Raw genomic sequence first — 21,968 nt, forward strand, 5'->3', positions numbered from 1 at the left:
TAATATTTAGACAGTTTTTATAGTGCTTCAATATCCTCAATTTCATTTCCATTTTTGACCATTTTTCCCTACAGTGGATAAATACTTTTTGGCTGCACTGTATTTTTTTCCATATTTTTCCCTTTTGTGCTTCTGTAAAGTTTTAATTTGCCCTTGGGGACAAACAGTATATGCAACCCATCTGTCTAACCTACTCAAAATCAGATAAATATTGAGTGCAGTTTTAACCCAGCATTCCTCAGAAGATGTTAATCGAATGACTTAAACAATAGGCCAGTAATCTCAAAGTAGCCTTATGTAAGTGTGTTGGAAAATTGCTATAAAATTCAAACAAAAGTAGACTGGCTGTGGAGCCCAGCTAAACCAATGGTTGATTACAAGATCGGCTTCCAATGGTTAGATTGTCTGGTATGAAAAACCTGCAGCCTCCATGGCTCTCCAGCAGGAAGTTTTCCGGTCCCTTAACTCAAGGTGTATTTAACCTCACAGAGCTTGTTTTAATACCACTCTTCTTTTTAATGTATGGTACTTAGAGGTTTATAAAGACTTTTACAATTAATCTGGAAGAATTCTACAGATGACTGTGAATTCTTTAGCTGCCCACGAAGCATAACAATTACTTTTTTTGTGCTGCTTGAGTTGTCCAGTACGTGTTTTGCGTATTCATTACAGTAACTTTTTTTTTTGTTAAAGGAATACTCCATCCAGAAATGATATACCTGTATTTTTGTATGTTGCTTACCCCATATGGTAAGATTGGTGATGGCCCAGAAAAAACAATGTCATGTTTTCATGAAGAACAGAGATGATAAACTTCGTTTGCTTAATAAATACTTCTGTGAACATGTTTCCTCTATGTGCATTTCTCTGATTTTTCCAGAAGTATTTTTAACAGTATTTTAGAAGAAAATGCATACATATGGCCTGTTGTAAGCCTGTGACTGGATACCTGATGTAGATTATGTGACACGACCAATGTCAGATTTTTTATAGACATTTTTATGTTGTTTACTGTGGCCCAGCAATGGTCTCCTTGAGACGCCTGTTCTGTCAGAAAGATTATTTTAACTCTGTACAAATCACATGAGGTTAATAATATATAAAAAAATAATTCTTGGGTGGAGTATTCCTTTAAATATGGGTTGGAGTTCAGGGCTTGAATTTTTGTCGGGGGAAGGACCTCCTCCGCAATGCAACAACAAATTGGTGGAGGAGTTTATAGACTTTGGATGGTTTTCAGGGTAGAGTTTGTAGAGAGTGATTGGAGCATAAAGGAGAACTACCTAATTAAGCTTGCCAACTGCATGTACTAAATCTATTCACTGTCATTTTCTGGCAAGTAATTGAAAAATAAATAGAGCTTAAAATTCAGTGCTTAAAATAAAAATGTACACCTTATTATACCACTTACACATAAGATAGTGAATACTAAAGTTACTCCGGATATTTATATTTTCTCAAACCCTTTAAAGCTGCTTTTGTAATAACACATTTTACAAATCAGGGTTTCCAGAAAATCACTTTGTCAGATTTGTGATATTTACATTTGTGAGACTTGTGTTTGCATCTGTACATGAAGGAAACCTTAGCTGGCTGTTAACACTTGCTGAGGAGTAATATTTAATTGACAATTCAAATTTTATATGTCACACACTCCTCATGCTTGTAGGAAGCAGCAGTAGATCCTGGCAACAAGAGGAGCTTTGCTGGGTTAAAGTCCAGATTTAGATGTCGGCCCATTGCATGTCGCACTTATTCACTCACCTACACTAACTCGATCCTTCCAGGTAAATTTACAGTGGCCACTGAGCCTTTGCACTGGAGATGGAGTATTTGTATGAAGCCTCCATTAATATGAGGGGAATATGCACATTTTATACAGAAGGCATCCCAGCAAGAAAGGGGAACCAAGCACTGTGAAGCCAGAATGCAACTCACTCTACCACTGTGATGTCCTCTGACTGCCATGTATTGTTATCCATTAATTCAGTTGTATTCTTGAAACGATGCTGAAATAGCTAAGCTCCTAGCAAAGGCTTTACTGTTTAGACAAACAGGGCAGGGTTTGTTCTCTGTGCTGCGTTTGGGTGGGTGACTTAAATTATTACATCTGCTGATCCCAAATGAGATGATGATAGCAGATCAACAAGGAGGATTGTCTAAATTTAGAATTTTCTTTCTCCATAGATTTTGCATCTTTCCTATTGTTATTCCATTTTGCAAAAACATGGCATTAAACTAAGCCTATCTTTGAGATGCCTTACTCTGATAGGCTGTTTTAAAAATGCCTGGGCAGCATATGCTTTCATATAAATTCTAGTTTAGAGATCCTATGGGTAGATAGGTCAGAATAAAAAACTAAGCATCAAATGAGATGAGATGGATAAACTGAAAATAAAGTAACCAATTCATAATTTGTTAGATAAATATTCCCTTCATCAAATATAAAAAATATACAGCAGACTGATGTAACAGCTTCTGTAAAAGTCAGAAGCAACTCTGTACTTGGCAGGGTATGTTTTCCCTCTGCTGTCATGCACCTTATCTGTGTTAAGTGTAATAATATGGGGAAGTAAGTCACTAAAGTGCCTGCTCTGTGTTCCAGTAGCAAATGTTGCAATGTAAGAATATATGATAAGCAATATGTTTTACTTGCAAAACCCATCCAGTTTTAAAAAGAAAGCAGAATCTTAATACTTTTTTCTAAACAGTTGGGCAACATCTTAGTTTCATTTAACAGCCTGAATTAAAACAGATATTTCATTTTGGTGTATTACTCTGTAGTTTAACTATCATTAGTGAGTTTCAGAATATTGTTTATGTACATGTAAAATAAAGCACTGAGCTATAATTATATAAATATTTATACATATTGTTCAAAAGACACTTGTTAATCAATTTGAGTGAATGACATGAAGAACAGTCTCAAACTTGTCCTAACTGTTAAGTCCAAATTTGTTTTCCTGCTATGGAAATTTGAAGCATAATATTAACATTTTATAGATAAATTGAGCTTGTTTCCTATTATAGCTGTTTTGGCAGGCGGCATGGTGTCGCAGTAGTAGTGCTACTGCATTGCAACAAGGAGACACGGATTCACATACTGTGTGCTCTCTCTTTGCATATGGATTTCCTCCCTTAGTCAAAAGACACACTGGTTAGCTGGATTGGCGATGATAAATTGTTCCCTGATAAGTATTTATGTGTTCACCCCATGATTGTTCCTTCTTCACACTCAGTGCCTGCTGGAATAGGCTCCAGCTTCTCTGTGACCGAGCACTGGATAAGTGGGTGTTAAATATTTATGATTGGATAGATGAATATTTTGGCAACTGGCTTGGCGATAAACTCTCATTTTAAATTAAAAATTTAGTTACAGGAAAAAAAACAAATTAGGCAATTTATGCAGAAGCAAAGCTTGTTTTCCATTGTTTTGTAGAAAGAAGGTTGTGGAGTCTGTTTTTCATTTGGTCTTTGATTATAGGGATATAATGCTACCTGTTTTGTACATAAACCTCAAGATGCTGCTCATTGTTCAGGTGTAGGATTTATAATTTGTGATAAATGTAGTGCTCCTCATTGTGGCTTATACAGAATAGTGGGTTTGGCATCTCTCCGTTTTAGAAGAGACTGACATTGGTATTTGTTCATCTATAAAACCCTTCTCTGTAAACTGTCCTCATTTATGGGGTCCTTAGTGTAACATGTAGAGACTACAGTGAGATTCCTACTTGCATATGCTGAACAACAATCAACATGTCACCTCTCTCTGATGTCCCAAAACTTCATTCTCCTTATCTAAAAAATCTCAGATAATTAACATTGTAATATTGTTAATACTTCAACAAACACTTTTGCTTGGTGGTTATGAAATAACAATTCTCACGACTGTAGAGTCGAAAGCAATTATTGGGTTAATGGAGTTGGAGATGATAAAAATGTCTGACTAAATGTAAATTGTAATATAATGTGTTACAATTTACAATTTCACATATACTGACTAGATTAACCTAATTTTTTTTCTTGTGGATTTTTTTTATAAATATTATTATATAGTTTCTTTTTTATTTTTGTAATCTTATGTTAATGTTACTCAGTGTTTGTAAGCCGCAACATCGGTACAGTCTCTAAACCTGAACTTTTAATAGGCTAAAGTGCTAAAAATATAGCCTGATGATTCACGCTGGCATTTATGAAGTGCCTTGTATCTTGTATGTTGTGTGTTTTCAATCAACATATTAAATATATGAGTCTAATTACAAATAGCAGAAATGGAGTCAGAGTCAGTGGTACCAGAAATTGAGGAGTCAAGAGTCTGTGTTGGAGTTTCGTGTTCCGATTCCACAGCCCCGTCTCCTCTCCAGTGTTGTTTTTCCTCCACAAGTTATGTCTACTGAGTAGATGCTTTCTCAACATGATTTAGATTTCTAACTCAAGCCTGGCTATAACTTCTTTATGTTTTAAAAGAGGAGTTTAGTATTTTTCAAAGTGACGTTATTTTTGCACAGTAATGGTATATATTAATTTGCAACAGATATTTATGGTCTTAATGCAGCTTTTTTTTTTCTCTTCATCACATGCACGAATTTGAAAGATTGGATGAGTGGTGTTCAGATCACTTTGGAAGCCCAAATCTTTCCATTTTATTCTTTTAAACCTAACTGTGTTAATATTGACATTTAGTTCCATGTTGAACTGGACTTCACACGTCTTACTTGACTATCTTGCCGCTCACTCTCTTGACTTTTACTGTACATATTATACATTCCATGCATATTTTTTATATTACTTCTGAATGTCAAGCCATTTGCAAGCTTGGTGCAGTTTCACACGTTTTCTTTTTTCCTTCTTTTTCTTCCACTGTAATATTTTTGCTTTAAAAATCTTCTTAGATTTTTTGATATTGAATAATAAAGCTGTGTACATTCTGGTCAGTTTTAACCATGCTGTAGATCAATAGTAATTATTAGTCCTAAAATGGAAATTTAGCTATCAGTGAATTTCTGCAAGTGACATGACCTGGGGCCTCATGTATAACGGCGTGCGTAGAACTCACACTATAACATGGCGTAAGCACAAAAGCGGGATTGTGCGTACGCACAGAAAAATCCAGATGCAGGAATCTGTGCGCACGCATACTTTCACGTTCTTCCACTACATAAATCCCGATTTGCGTGAAAAGTAACGCACGTGCACGCGCCTTCTGTCCCGCCCCAACTCCTCCCAGAATTACGCCTCTTTGAATATGCAAATCAATATAAATAGCCTTCTGTGAAAAGACAATGGGAAAAGCACAGGGGAAAATATAAGAATTTCAGCGAATACCAAGTGGAGGCAAAGGAAAAACGTACTATTTGTTGGTTTAAACAGTGGTATAATCAACAAAAGAAAGTTGATCGAGTGACAGAGTGTCGGAAAAACTCGAAAGATCAAATTCACAAAGTCGCACAGTGCCCGAAATAAAAAAGAAATCACATATCAAAGTCGCTGTGAAAAGGCGAGTCGTAGCCCACCGTCTGAGTGTCATATGAAAGCATATTAGGGTACAAACAAAAAACATAGGCACACAGTGGGAAAAAAGCACGAAATGTCAACTTTAATCTCGAAATTTCCACTTTAATCACGTAGTTTATTTTGCCATTAAAGTAGAACATCATAAACTTCATCTTAAAATCGTTTATTTTACTAGTTTCTCAAGTAGCACGTTAAAAGCTTTTTTCTGTGTTTGATCTTCTATGTGCTCTATGTGTGTGAATCATTACGTGCTTCCGTTCTTTCTCTTTCTCCGACAGGACACAGAATGCATTACATTTGAGATATTACAGCTCTCTGAATAATTAAAATACTGAGATGTATACGTGATATCATTTTCATGATGATCGGAATGAAAGCATGTTATTAAACATGGGAACACGGTGGCGCAGTGATTGTTCATATCTCACGCAAGAGGCTTGCTGCACCATGTGTGACCTTCGATTAAATAATTTATTACAGAAGTACTGTCTCTTTCAAACGTACTAACCTCCAATTCCTGTCCATACTTTTCTTTCTCCAATCGCCACACAATCAGCTGTGTAATAGACGTTAAGCCATTTGTAAGCTTAGAACGCCGATTCTTCAAAACTTTTAAGGAACATTGAAATATCTTCGTAGTACATGTTTCATTATTCTATTCGTCTATCCTTCCAGTGTCGCGTCAGCACCAGCAAGAATACAGCGCAAGGCAGGAGCTATCCTTGAACTAGCTATACGCTGCGGCACCGTGTCCTCACATGTTTAATTATTAGCAATACAGATTATTTAAATGAAGTTAAAAGTTTTATCTGTATACTATAAGCAACATATTTTGCTGCATTTCATCTTAAAAATGATATTGTCATCATGCGCGCTTTATAAAGTAGCACAGGTTGTGCAATATTATAACTGTAGTGCAAGTTTACAGTGAGGTGATTGAGTGTGTTTAGAGTTCTTGGGATGAAACTGTTTCTGAAACGCGAGGTCCGTACAGGAAAGGCTTTGACGCTTTTTGCCGTGGTTGAGGTAGTGTGTACTTGAAACTGTATACCGATAATTCTCTTTCCGATCATCTGCTGCTGTGATTCACACTCAGATACAGTGATATAAATACTCCGAGTGGTGCAGTGAGAGTAATATGGAAAAAGATGATCCGCAGTGGCAACCCTTAATGGGAACAGCAAAAAGAAGAACAAGATGCAGTGAGCGTAACAACGCTAAAGCAGTTCTGGTATTTGGAATACTATGGCTATTCCCTGGACCATTATATTGCAGCAGGTTAATTACAATCAGATGCATTACACTAATAAACAATATGCAGTTAATTTCAGTGTATTTATAAAGTCGCGTCAGGAATGTGGAGCTAAGAAAGAAAGGATGAGCACACAGGAACAGTAGTTTGACCATTCTGTGGACCATTATATTGTTACAGGTTAATTACAATCAGATGCATTAAATTTATGAACGATATGCGGTTAATTTCAGTGTATTTGATAAAGCCGCCGCCGTGGATGTGGATCTAAGAAAGAGTAACCACATAGGAACAGTAGCACTGCTTTGACGCTAGGTGCCGCCAGTCTGCAAAACCGGGCGGATAAATTGCGTACGCCAAGGAATGAGTTACCGTGGAAATGTGCGTGGCTTTACGCCAAGTTTAGGTTTTATACATCGCGATTTGAGCGTGGAAAGGTTCGTACGCAACATTTCTGTGCGTACGCACCGTTTATACATGAGGCCCCTGGTGTTATAATCCAAGGTGCACAGAGTGACAGAACTGTTCCTGGTGGTTCTCCAGTGTTGAGCCCTTGAGACTCACAAGCTGCTGTCTGATTGACAGATAGTCTATTATCCAGGACACTATAGACCTCTTCGTGAGATGACTCGTTAACTGGAATGGCTGGATAGAAGAAAAACCCTTTGAGATCACTTAGAGGTAGTCATACGTAATCAGTGCTTAAGACCCCACCTCTGCAAAGTTCAGAGAGCTGAATATACACAAAGGGAGTTCCTCATTTATGTGAAAATCAGAAAATAAATAAGAGTCAGAGGATGTTTATTTTGAACAGCCTTAATGAACTCTTGACAAATTTTGAAGATGCTTTGCATTGCTCCTTGTTGTAGGGGAATTTAGAAAATAGCAGAATTTTCTGCCAAGAATTACCTTTGATGGTCTTTTCTGCCCACTGCTATCAGGCAATTCAATGCTCCTGCCCACTCAGTAAATTTATTTTGAAATATCTGCACAATATATTTTATTTATCGATTGATTGATTCGCTGTATTATTTGTCCTGTTAATCTGTATTCGAGTTTTTTATGTTTGTTCTGCTGTATATATCTGAAAAATCACACAGAAGACAAATGTTTGTCGAAGAGGAACATTTTGAGTTGAGATTTAAAGTTGGAGAAAGAGGAGCAATCTTGGAGAGACTGAGGAAGAGAGTTCCAGAGTTGAGGAGCCATAACACTGAAGGACCTGCCTTCCAGGGTGAAGAGTCCGGTGCGTGGGACAATAAGGAGGACCTGAGTGAGCGACAAGGAGTGTATGGAGCTAGACGCTCAGTGAGGTAGATAAGGGCAAGGTTATATAGGGCTTTGAAGGTGAGAAGCAAAATCTTGAATTTAACCGGTAACCAGTGAAGTTGAACAGAGAGAACAGGGGAGATGTGAGCAGAACTCTTTGTGTGGGTGAGGACTCTGGTTGCGGAGTTCTGAATATACTGTAGCTTCTGTATAGATTTTGCAGGGAGGCCGATGAAGAAGGAATTACAGTAATCAATATGAGACAATATGACACAATGAACCAGAGTTTGAGCATCATTTAAGGACAGAAATGGATGGAGGTGGGCAATGTTACGGAGATGATAGAAATTTTGGAAAGACATTATACCCCCGTGTAATGAATTAAATCAAAACGGCAAAAATATTTTTACAGGAGTCTGATAGTGAAGTGAATTAAAGATGGACGAACTGCTGGCCATATGGGTTCCAGGCAAGAAAGGGTGGGTCCAGGAGGGCAGACACCAGAAGTGTTGTAATAGGTGGAATGGCACTAAATCTTGGGTAGGAAGAGAAGAAGGCAGTAGCCCACAGTGCCAGCTCCTGGTTTGGCCGGTGATCACCACCACCAGAGTCCTTAAGCTGCTTCCTAAGCACACATGTGTGACAGTGGTCAATGAAATGACAAAATGACCACTGGAAGACTGAGTTACCTTATTATGGTGACGCAACTAGCCTAACAGCACACTTAACCAGCCATCACAATGAGAAAAAGCATTGATTTGCTAAAGGAAGTAATCAGATTCAGGCAATAATTTGGAAAGCCCTGAACTAAGAGAGAGTACTCTGGCAAAGGATTCTTCGTAGACCAGGGAACTTCTCCATTGTGTCACAGATATATTGGTAGAGACATGCAGTGGACAGCCCACTCATCAAAACCTAATGTCTAAATTCAATGTATAATACCACTCAGGCTGCCCTGATACTTGCACATTTCAGGTAAAATATGTATGAACAGACAAAGACTATTGAGAACGTAGAAGGTAACACCTTCACTACAGATAACTTGTCATACCACCCTCTGCTTTGGATCTTTGCAAAGTTGTATAGGTAGTTAAAGTTAGTAAGAGAACGTGTGCAGTTTTTTTTTATTTTTTATTTTTTTTTTTTTTACAAATATCTTCTGTTTTGTTTTTCTCTGAGGTGTGGCCGCTGTTCTAGACTCAACAATAAGAACTTAAGTCATGTACTTTGAAATCCTTTTTAAAGTGTACTGCTGCTTGGAACCATTTTGAATTTAGTGCATTTGAGGGGATTATTTTTGTTATCCTTTTCCTAAAAGCAGTAATTACAGTTATGCAGCGCATTTCTGTGCTTAAATGTAAATGTTTATGAACAAACTGATCTTTTTCAGGTTGTTTGCTGTTCTGATCTGTATTGTAAAGGAGGGATGAACAGTTCGGCTTTTAAAGTGACATCATGACTGCTGCAGGTCTTCACTGCAGCCACAGCCTTTGTCAGAGGCTAGATCGCATCCTTTACTGAACCACAGGTTTAATTGAATTTTGCTACCAGTTGCTGACCTTCATAGGTCACAATTTCTTTCTGTTGTTCTTGAAGAGCTATATTGGCTCATGATTTTCACCATAACTAATTTTTTTAGTACATGTAAGTAATTATTACTACAAAGAAGCAAATTTGTTACAAATACTTTAACCTGCTTTTTTAAAAAGCCTGAAATATATTCTCAGTGACTAAGCACAACTGTGACTGATCATCCGCAGGGCAAGAGTCTGTTAACTTACACTTGGTGCTACTTTTGTCAGGTAAATTCACTTCTTTATTAAATAATTGAATGAATGACACAAGTCTGATATATTTTGTCAGGTTTTGTTCGAAAGTAAAACATATAATGCATTGACATTTTAAATCTAGGAAAGAAGTACAGAAAGGAGTCAACAAGAAGTTATTTAAATTAGAGGTTCAATAAAATACACAAACTAATCTCCTTTTAAGATTTTGACTGCCGAACTATCCTGCAACCATTTGATTCTCAGAGTGGAACAAAGCTTGCCTTCTATTAAAGTAGAAGGTATTTCTTGCTTACAAACATGCTGTATATCCATTAGCCACACTGAATTGTATCCTAAAAGGAAGCACTTTCTATAGATTAAAAAAAAAACTTGTCCACTATGATGCTTTACATTGTAGTGTATGGGGCACAGGGGAAAATCTTAAAAACATACCAAATACTTTAATTTTTCAAGACCATCAGAAAGCATTGCCTAACACCTTCTTTGTTTCTGACACATTTGTGACAGCAAAACTAATCTGGAAAAAATCATTTTATTTCATATTCCTAGTACTGTTTTTCTCATGGCAAGGATATATTTTCTATTTGATTGTGTGTAGTACGTGGGTGTTGTACCGTGTTAGCCATTATGAATGAAGAGAAAAGTCAAGCAAAATGACACCTTTTATTGGCTAACTAAAAAGATTACAATATGCAAGCTTTCAAGGCAACTCAGGGCCCTTCTTCAGGCAAGATGTCTCAATACCCACTGTATAGAGCATGTTTGCTAAGAGATAACTTCGTCTTGAAATTTATCAAACTTGCCCTTTAAGGATTATTTAGTTAGAGTGAATGAGGAGTATAAAATTATAGCAGACCTCTTTTCATGGGGTTGGGTTCACCCTGGAAAATGTTGTTGTCTTGGTCACATACCTATTTCTGTTATATTTTAGTGTTTGCAGTTATATTTTTTGTGGTTAATTTGAAAATATTTTAAACTAATTGCTTATTGGTTATGATGATTTTGTCTGGCATAGTGTTAATATGTATATTAAAAAAAACTTGCATTTTACCAATTTAATTAATATCAATAATTGTTACATAATAAGTGAACATAAATACAGACACACAAAAAAGATTGTTTTGAATAATGAAGCATTACAGTTTTAGCTGCACTGATGCACAAAAACTGAGTGACAGCTAAATGAAGCTGCATATTTAAAAGAAATTAATTCTTTAGAGGTGAACATTATCTTTCTTGTTACGAATACATGCCATGTACAACATGTGGTCTGGTATGAGTTAGTCGACACTGTAGGGTTGTTTCCAGCCTTGTTCCCAATGCACATGACCATGAACTGGATTAGTGGGTTAAAAAATGGATGGATGACCAGCTTAATACATTGCAGCAGACTATATGATAGTATGGCAAGCTTTTCTGTGGCTTACTGGTTAAGCAAGGAATGCTGTAGTTTGAAAATCTGTAATTTGTCAATTTCTTTCTAAAGTCTTTGGCTTGCTTTCCAAAGGGCTATAAAAGACAAAATAATTTTGCTTTGCTGGCAGAAGAAAGCTATAAGTATAGTAATCGTACTTTTTTTTACCTGCTTAAATATATTATGAGCAGATGATTGTTTACATCCGTTTGTATGTTTTCTGCCTGATGAAAGCAGGAAAAAAAATGAAAAATAAATTTTTTAAATAGTTGACTATGTGCAGAGGGCGTCAACAGAAATGACTGAAATAGTGAAACTAGAAACCATGGAGGAACAAGAAACTTTTCTCCTAGTGCATTCTTCGGTGTACTTGTTTTGTTCTGTTTTAATATTAACATCTTTATTTTGTCAATATGTTATTATAATTCTGCATTAATTCTGTTCTGCCTACATTTTCAGACTTTGAAAACTTTACATATAAAAAAACAGGTATAGGGAGGTTGGTGCCGCCGTTGTTTGGCTTTAGTATTTTCAGTTTTGCCTACTAGTAGGGATCACTAGGCTCTGCCCAGAGTAGGGAATACCAACTAAATTTTGGAACAAAACATAGTCTGTTTGTCTTCCTTGTACACACGGGGAATTTGTGCAAAATTTGTTGGCGATAGGTTCAACAGTGTGGATTTGCATAGTGGACAAGCATAAGCAGGGGTACCCAGAGCTGTTTGGGGTGGGGGCACTGACTAAATTTCGGAATGTAACCTATGGTGTTCCCCTGTACAAATAGTGAATCTGTGCTGAAGTTGGTGGAGAAGGGTTCTGTGGCGTGGATTTTCATACTGGAGAAACACACAAACACACAGTCCCGTATTCGTTTGAAACCTGTGATTTATTTTTTTTTTTCTTTTCCTTTGTTCTTGGCTCATGTAATCAGAAGCATATAGTCAGAAAACAGTGTGACCGATGGCACTTTTAAAACTAAGATTTACTCAGTGATTACTGGTTGTTAATCCAGTTAAATTTACAAGGAACTGCAGGCCAGATCCCATCGACTTATAATTGGCTGTGAAGCTTCTGTCTCAAAAATACTCAAAACTCAAGGAAAGCATGCTGACTTCTTGCAGATGGTAGACCTTTCAAATAAACTGAGGTTTAAACAGAGCGAGGGCAGATTTATAGGATGAGTCATTTTGACTCTCTTTGACAGAATCCATCAGTTGATCTTTATATAGCATTTTTCACAGTAAATGTTATCACAGAGCACATTACAACAAACGCTAGATAACAAGGTGTAATAAAGATACTTCAGGCACAAGATAAGCCTCAAGAAAATATTTTTACACTGGCAAAAGAAGAAAGGAAAACAGAACAGACAGAAACAGTGCCTGCAGAAAACCTGCAGGCTAAACAGATTTGGACGTAAGAAAGTTAATGGAGTGGTATATCCATTTTGACATGGGAAACCTCACTGTGACACTCTAGTTTGGATCAAGATACCATAAAGAAAATGTTTCCATCAAAATACTTAGAGGTGTTAATTGGGGAAAGCAAAATAAACAGTACGTCAACAGACAGGAAATCCCATGCCATCAGCTAAACCCATCTAGAGGGTTCTAGATCCTGTGTACTATCCTGTCTCATGGCCATCCTATCCTTTCCCTCTGTATTTGTTTTTCTTTCTCTGGCCACTTTCCTGTACCAGGTTGAGGTCTTGCCTGTGCCTCACTTCTATATTCTAAATGCAATGATTTAGTGCTTCTGACTGATGTGGTCTTATACCCTAGCCTGGTGGTGTTTCCAGGTCATTCCTTAAAGGTACTTCTTGAGTCAGAAAAAAAAGTACTGTGGCCTTTATAATAGAGCTTCCAGTAGTGGCCATGAGTATCTCTGTCTCTCTTCCTTCTGATGTACTTTTTAAGTTCACTTTGAAATTTCTGCACAATATGTATTGTATTTATTGATTGATTAATTGAGTGGCTGTATTATCTGTCCTGTGAGTGTGTATCCTTGTTTTTTATGTTTCTGCTGCTGGATGTGTCTAAATTTCCCCTTGGGATTAATTAAGTTTATCTTGAACCTTAGTATTTGTGAATGGGACAGGTGCCCCAAAACTACCCAGCGCCACCACTGCTCCACCCAATCCTTCCTGATAATCGAGCACTTCCAAATGACCACCTCTGGGACACTTAGGAAACTTAACAAAAGTGACTTTCCTTCATAGAAACCTAAAGATCTTGGGCAGCATAATGTCCTCTAATGGAAGCTGGTCTCTGAACTTACCATCATGGATCCTTCTCCGGCTGTTATTAATTCTTTTTGCTTTGACTCCCTTTTCTGTTGGCACTCACTGCCTTGCCAGGCTGGTGACCTTTCCCACCCCTTATGCTTGCTCCAGAATTTCAGTCTGGTAGTAAAGGGCACGGCACATAAAAGAACCCTCCCCTGAATAGGATTCCAATGTGTTGCACAGTATTTGATCACATAACACACTATCAGGTGTAAACTCGGGAATTTACATTTATACATAATTCAAAATATAATTATGAGCTGACAGAAAAAAATGTAGTCTTTATGTTTACCTCATGTTGTTATTCACGCTAATTTTAGCAAACCCTACTGTTTGTTTCTTTCATACAAGTCATTACTGTAAGAGGAGACTGGTGGCTTACAGATGTCAGTGTGTCAATTCAGTACAGTTTAATTTGTTACCATATCTCGCAGTAAAGCAGCAGGTATTTATTTCTAATCCGAGTTTAATTACAGCTTAGGGCACAAAGACATAAAAATCAATAATACAATGTTTTCCTAAATGATCATTTTTGAAAGGTTAATCACTCTAGTTTTGACCTCAAATGTAAATCATAATTCTTTTAGATAGATAGATAGATAGATACTTTATTAATCCCAGGGGGAAATTCACATATTCCAGCAGCAAAAATATTAAATTAAAGAGTAATAAAAAATGCAGATAAAAAAACAGACAATAACTTGAATAATGTTCAACGTTTACCCCCTCTGGTGGAATTGAAGAGTCGCATAGTTTGGGGGAGGAATGATCTTCTCAGTCTGTCAGTGGAGCAGGACAGTGACAGCAGTCTGTCACTGAAACTGCTCCTCTGTCTGGAGATGACACTGTTTAATGGATGTAGTGGATTCTCCATAATTGATAGGAGCCTGCTGAGTGCCCGTTGCTCTGCTATGGATGTCAGACCGTCCAGCTCTATGCCAACAATAGAGCCTGCCTTCCTCACCAGTTTGTCCAGGCGTGAGGCATCCTTCTTCTTAATGCTGCCTCCCCAGCACACCACTGCGTAGAAGAGGGCACTCGCCACAACCATCTGATAGAACATCTGCAGCATCTTACTGCAGATGTTGAAGGATGCCAGTCTTCTAAGGAAGTACAGGCGGCTCTGTCCTTTCTTGCACAGAGAATCAGTATTGGCAGTCCAGTCTAATTTATCGTCCAGCTGCACTCCTAGGTATTTATAGGTCTGCACCCTCTGCACACAGTCACCTCTGATGATCACGGGGTCCATGAGGGGCCTGGGTCTCCTAAAATCCACCACCAGTTCCTTGGTTTTGCTGGTGTTCAGGTGTAGGTGGTTTAAGTCGCACCATTTAACAAAGTCCTTGATGAGGTTTCTATACTCCTCCTCCTGCCCACTCCTGATGCAGCCCACGATAGCAGTGTCGTCAGCAAACTTTTGCACGTGGCAGGACTCTTGAGTTATATTGGAAGTCCAATGTATATAGGCTGAATAGGACCGGAGAAAGTACAGTCCCCTGCGGCGCTCCTGTGTTGCTGACCACAATGTCAGATCTGCAATTCCCGAGACGCACATACTGAGGTCTGTTTGTAAGATAGTCCACGATCCATGCCACCAGGTATGACTCTACTCCCATCTCTGTCAGCTTGTCCCTAAGGAGCAGAGGTTGGATGGTGTTGAAGGCGCTAGAGAAATCTAGAAACATAATTCTTACAGCACCACTGCCTCTGTCCAAGTGGGAGAGGGATCGATGTAGCATATAGATGATGGCATCTTCCGCTCCCACCTTCTCCTGGTATGCGAACTGCAGAGGGTCGAGGGCGTGTTTTACACTTCTTATCTGAACTTCTCCTAGAACCGTTGCTTTTCTCACAGATTGATAAGGAACAAAAGTATGGAAATGTTTAAACTAGATTTACTGATAAGAGTTAAATATCAGAAAGATGAATACAGCAGAGCAAAATGTGGGAAGAACAAAAAACTGATGTGTGTCTGGAAGCAAATTCACTGCGGTAGTCCGTGATGACGTGTTGTCCAAGCTGGCATCGTGCTATAACTTTTACAGGCCAGTCAGTGTGAGCTCTGCGGTGGCATTGTCAGACATCCTGCTACATGGTATTTGTACATTCATACTTCAAAGCTTGTCATACATTCCTTTGTACATTCACATACATACATTGTATATATACATAATATACATTGTACATGCATTTGTATATTTACAGTTTAAAACTTGGTGGAACCACCATAATATGACCAGAGACTATGCCTTCACGGCAGGTTCACTTTTATAACCTTGGACACTCTTTAGAGTATTTAAAATAAATGAGCAAGTCTTAATTTGTAACAACAGAAAAGCTTACCAAGTATTAATTTTATGGAAATGTAAACATCTAGTTTTTAATATCTTACAGATTTTTTTTTTTTTAACAAATTTGTGTGATGGAGACTGAACTGGAAATACTTTTTTAAACTTTGTGTTTTAAAAGGTGATTGTGTATAAATGAAACTCAATTTATTTATGGTTTTATTTTTTTAAGGATGTCAAGCTTTCTGCCGAAGTAGAGCCTTTTATTCCCCAGAAGAAGGGTACAGAGACTGTCTTGGTCCCAGTGAATCTATCAAATGACAACGGAGGAGGAAGCAACATGAATAATGTTGAACCTGCGCCTATCCCTAGTTACCTTATTACATGTTACCCGTTTGTTCAGGAAAATCAGCCAAATAGGTAATCCATTTAATATTGGTATTCTTTCAAGAGAATAAGAATATTCAGTCATATAAACACTAAAACAACTTTTAAACGCTGAAAACAATGAAGCTTATCTATTATTATAGCCAATTACTGTTGAAATAAACTCCTTTTATACAAATATTGTACAATGCAATTTATAATCAAAATACTTGTAAGTTGTGGTGACAACATGGTATTTAAATATCTTAATTTATTTTATATACCTGTTAAATATGAGACTGGAGAGGCACCTTAACTAAGTTTTTGTATATTCCTCAGTGTTAATATTTGTCAGTTTGTTAGATATTTGCAAGAAAGTCAGTATTCTGCTTTAGTGGGGGTGATGTATTGCAATGTTTTTCCTGAAGTGGACAAGTTTTTTTTTTTTTTTATTTATGTTTTAGTTAATTCTTGAGTAGGTTTTTCAAAGTTACGCTTTTGACAACCATTTATATCCTCGTGATGGTCATTGATTACAAAAGCACGCTTTCTGTTGGCCAAATACTTTATATGGGATTGGCTTAATAATAACAATTTAAGTTTGAACAACAGCAAGCAAGAATAGATAAGAGTACAATGTGAAGTACTTGTTAAAAAATGCTTAAATGGCTTTCAGCGATTAGGCAACGTTCACTAATTAAAGAATACTAGCTGAGGATGGCATTTGAAGGGCTGCAATATACTGAAAACAGTTGAATTGTTTAAGGCAATTTTTCTTTTATACTATATATTTAAATTCTTCCAGCTAAGCAAAATGATGGTGAACCACCAGTGTAGGATGGTTGCAGACCCCTGTACATACTCTGCCAAGCTGATGTGACCCGATTCCAATTTTTCCACACATCATTTTTTTTTTTTTTTTTAATAAGATCATATACAGAATCATATACTGGTACTGAATTACTGGTTCAGTTCTGATCCCCCATGTTCAATCTGAGTTTAAACAGATTGGATTTTTGCTGAAATTTGTGACTTGATGATGCCCTTTTAATACATCATGCAACACAATTAAACAATCATGGCAGATGAGGCAAATAGATAGTGTTAAAAATTGTGTTTGCTATTTTCAATATGGAAGACCTGTGTCACTATATTACCAGTCATGCGCAGCTAACATTTTTCACCTAAGTTGAGTGAGGATATAAGTTCTCTGGTCACCAGACATCAGGTTGTATTTCTTTAACAATTTCTGAGTCAGGAATTGAGACCTGGTGATATAAACATGACCCCACAGCAGTAATGATCCATCTAGTATCAACCCAAAGATAGCCAATTAAAAATAAACATTTAAGTAAATAAGTGTAGTCTGGTAGGGTCTGAGCAGAGGATGTAGTCAAAACAGAACCAAGGGAGGCTGATAAGCATCTCTGAAAAGTATTTATACATTTCTGTCTTGAGAGAGGGCGATGCAGTTAATGGTTTTCAGATTAATTAGATTGTTTCTAGGACCAGTTTTGAAGGAATGTACTGTATAATGTGTAGATTTGATGTCTTTCCTTATTTGAGGATCCTAGTTATAAGTTACCTTAAGCCTATTACATTAGACAACTTTTTCATCGCATTTCAGTTGTAGCCTTCGTTTATGTAATCGTAGCAGGTTGGTGGCACTCTTTCTTGAAGCCGATTTAATGTGACGTACCTAACAACTGAGGCCATCTAATCTTTGACTGGCTACGATCAAATCAAACAGGTTTGATTTTCTCAAAAGTAGGAGGGACATGCTGTGTGTGCAGGAGAGCTGGCGACCAATGATTTGTCATCCGGAAGTCCAATACATAGATGCAGAATAAGAAACGAGTGTTTAGAACCAGGCCAACAGAAGAGAAGCTTGCCCATCTGATGTCTTGGGGTTTAAGTACAATGCTAAAATGGAAAACAATTAAAAAAGAACAAAAAAGGAGTTGAGGCAGAAGTTGCTGCCGAACTCACTTCAGTAATTAATCTTTTGCACAGTGCCGGTTCCATCAGATAGCACGCATTTGGCTGTCAGAAAAAAAGGGCATGCACCCCTTTGCTGGAAAGTTGTAACCCAGTTGGTGAAGTGAAGGTGCCCACTTACTTTTCAGTTGTGTAATTTTACATAGTGCATCATTGAGATCAACGAATGTGATTGGCAAGTCTGACATGTCCCATGAAAAAAAGTCATGTAATGTGACATTGGCTTCACCCAGCTCTGTCTCAGTTACCAGGGAGAGTGTTATTATGGGTTACTCTCTTTATTTAGTGGATGATAGAGGAAGATTAGGAAAGTAGGCAGTGTTACTTTGATTAATGATCTAACTTTTATGCAATTGAAGAAATGTTTGTGTAAGGATGATGAATTTGAAGTGAAGTTATTCAAAATAAATAAATTATCACTGTCTCTGAAAGCCTTGGTGTTATGAGGGTTTCTTCATTTTAAACAGTTTTGACCTGCTTTCAGCAGCTGAAACTGCCTTCCCATATGTTTTGTAACATTCCTTAAGAGTAAGATTGCTCACAATTGCCCCTGTAAACACCCTGAGGATTATGGTTTAAGAGATACATATGTAGTGCTTAAGCCATTAGGCCACAAAAAAATTGAGGCTTAGTATGTTAAATTAATAGCATCACTAGTCAAATGTAAAATAACTAGATTTGTTTTTTAAATGTCATGTCATAAGTTCAACAAAACACCAGTGTTATGTTTTAATATAAGGTGAAAAATGTTTCTTTACATAGTGAGTGTTTCATCTGTCAGTAATTTGTGTACATTCTTTAACTTAGGAACATAAAAGAAACCTACTAGCATTGTTGTATTCATTTTAATAGTCAATCTTTTGATGTTTTCAGTTATGAATTGAGAAGAAGGGAACTTCTTGCTTTTTTTCGCAGTTTAGTTTAATGAAAATCATGGTTTCAGACTTTTGTTGAGTAAGACTTTTTTTTTTCTTTTTCAGGCAGCTACCCTTGTATAACAGTGATCTAAGATGGCAGCAACCCAACCCAAGCTCTACTGGTCCTTACCTTGCCTACCCTATTCTTCCATCACCTCAGCCTCCTGTTTCGAATGACTACACGTACTACCAAATTATGCCAGCACCTTGTGCGCCCATGATGGGATTTTACCACCCCTTTCCCACACCTTATGGAGCCTCTATTCAAACAACAGGTGTTGTCAATGCTATGTCCACAGAATGCGGAGATCGTCCCATGCAGACTGGACAGATTCTTCCTGTATCAGGACAACGGGTGCGTGGAATCATTAGATCACCTGTTATTGCAAAGGTAGGGTTTAAACTATGTGAAAATCAATTTGCTTAATTCCTAAATGATGTACTATAGAGTGAAATTAGTGTGCAGTAGATCTTGAAAACTGACCTGCCCCTTAATTTCCTACCCTAATGACTAAGATTATATTTATTTTGTGGGCTGATTTGAAACCAAGCCCTTCAAATCCTTTTAGAAATCCCACATAAAAATTAAAAACAGTAAAAACGGTAGTGTAATAAAAAGTGATTTTCTGAAATGCACTACTAATGCAGCATTACTGACACTTACATACTACATAAATTAGGTAATAACAAACCCCAATTCAGAATACTTTCAGCAAACCCAAATTCAGAATACTTTCGGCAGAAGTGAGTAATGTTAGGTCCCAATACTGGAAAATGCAGATGTCCAATAAAGAAAAAAATTGAGAATTGAACAACCCTTTAAAGAATGTGTACTTGTTTGTCCCACCAGTTTTATAGTTAAACAGTTCCTCAGTTGTGAATCTTACTTTGTCTCGTTGAACACTGTGGACAGTAGGAGGTGTACAAACACCCCAACACAACAGACAGAGGCACAAGTCCCAGCACAACTATTGACTTTATTTCAGTGGGGTAGCGCTTTTCCCTTGTTCCCCACCTTATACAACACAGACCTTTCCTTCTTTTCTCTCCCTTTCTCCTTCCACCTTCACTGGCAAGCTGTGTCCACCTTCTCCCGAATCTGGCTCCCTGAATGGAATGAGTCGGCCCCCTTTATAAAGCAGCTGGAAGTTCTCCAGGTGTTCCACAGTCTCCTTCATGCTGCGGTGGCATTTTTGCAGATTAGATCCCAGCCATTCTCCTTGTGGCCCCTGGTGGTGGCCACGGGCTCCAGTAGGGTTGAGCGTCCTTGTTCCCAACCTATGGCAGTGTAGTAAACCAGGGGGGCTGCCCTCTGTTGTCCCAGGGAGGTATTGCCATGGGCAAGCTCCTTCCATTATGGATGCGTCCCTGCCATATAAGAATCCTGGCTGTCCGTTACAACACACACTTCTCAGTCAAGACCATCTGAAGCAGGAGAAATTCTAGGAGTAAACCCAATTGGGAAAATCTTGGTATCTGTAAATCCTTTGGGGAAAAATAAGTGTTTGAATTGGGCCAGTATTCACCAGTGTGCTGTAATTTCGTCATAGAGTACCAGCTTCTCTTCAGGAATCCTCATGGGGACCACCCATCTTCAACCCCAACCCCCCACCTGCTCTCTGATTGACATTCTTGGTATTGCAAAATTAATTGTTTCACTGTACTATCACCTTTTCTTGGCATACCAGTGAGTACTGGCAGCTCTTCATGGACCTTCACAGGGTGAACACAACCCCCCACAATTGTTTGACTGAATGTCGCTGTCTCACCGCAAGTAATTAGGTTCCAGTTTCAAGCACTGGGAGTAATGACATTTCTTGTGTAGCTCCCCATTCCAGTCATTGTCCTTACTTGCTCAGTTGCCCTTAATTTGTAATGGTTTGAAGTGGTATAAGAAACTGAATTGAGTTAAATCTCTCCAGTGTGCCTCCTGTTCCAGTTTATATAGCATATCATATAGCATCTATCAACTGCTTAGACTCCGTAGTACAATCTCCATACAGAACCATTTATTTCGGTCCTAGCTTTTCATGAGATACATATACAAGTGTACAGTGATGCTATAATTGGTAATGATCTTAAATACAGTTAATTTTACACTGTGTCAAGAGTTTTTTGTAACTTAAATGTTCATTTTAAATTTCAAGGACGTACATGTTAGATTATCTGGTGGTCTATTTTAACCCTATGAAAGTGAGTTCTGTAATGTAGTGATGGTCACCTATGCAAGGTTGTTTCCTGCTTCACATCCGATATTATTGGGATAATGTCTAGACACCCACAACTACACTCATGTCTCCCTGCTGTGCAACTAAGTTGATATGACCAGACATTAATGGAAATGGTAATAAATAAAAGTCATGTTGCTAAAATACATTTATTTAAATATATATTTGTGTATGTGTGTGTGGACTTACTGTACATACAGGGGTGGGCAAAAGTAGGTTTACAGTTTTGAGTACACAAAACACAGATTATTCTTGTATTATTTATTAATTGTTGTATTTGTATTATTTGTAATAATCTTTTTAAAGCTATTGAGTTAATAAAGCTATTGTAATAATCATAACCTGTAAGCTGTAAACCTACTTTTGCCCAAATAAAATTCAGATACTTACAGCAGCATAAACCTAAAAATCAAAGGATTCAGACCCATAAGACAAATAATACAGCTAACCAATCGATAGATAACCAAATACATAAATGTATATTTTTCAGACATTTAAAAATGATTTTTAAAGATTACCATACATTGGAAGGAAGCATTGAATTGCCTGATAGCAGTGGGAAGAAGAGATCTCCATGGTGGAATGAGCTTGTGGTTCAGGGTGGGGATTTTTCATGATGGCATCCAATTTTGCCACCATTTTCTTCTT

At 37.6% G+C, this 21,968-nt stretch overlaps 1 protein-coding gene across 3 annotated transcripts in view; it reads left to right on the plus strand.

Annotated features, from left to right (window-relative positions):
* secisbp2l (SECIS binding protein 2-like) overlaps window positions 1-21,968 on the plus strand; it is a 68,503-nt gene that overhangs the window by 17,650 nt on the left and 28,885 nt on the right. For 2 of the 3 annotated variants that reach the window (XM_051920667.1, XM_051920668.1), the window contains exons 2-3: window positions 16,044-16,231; window positions 19,156-19,483. In XM_051920667.1, the coding sequence (XP_051776627.1) occupies window positions 16,044-16,231; window positions 19,156-19,483 (516 nt within the window). The remainder of the gene's footprint in view (window positions 1-16,043; window positions 16,232-19,155; window positions 19,484-21,968) is intronic. The other variant, XM_051920669.1, reaches the window with a different exon arrangement.

Source organism: Erpetoichthys calabaricus, chromosome 17, assembly GCF_900747795.2.
Source record: "Erpetoichthys calabaricus chromosome 17, fErpCal1.3, whole genome shotgun sequence".
Taxonomy (NCBI): domain Eukaryota; kingdom Metazoa; phylum Chordata; class Cladistia; order Polypteriformes; family Polypteridae; genus Erpetoichthys; species Erpetoichthys calabaricus.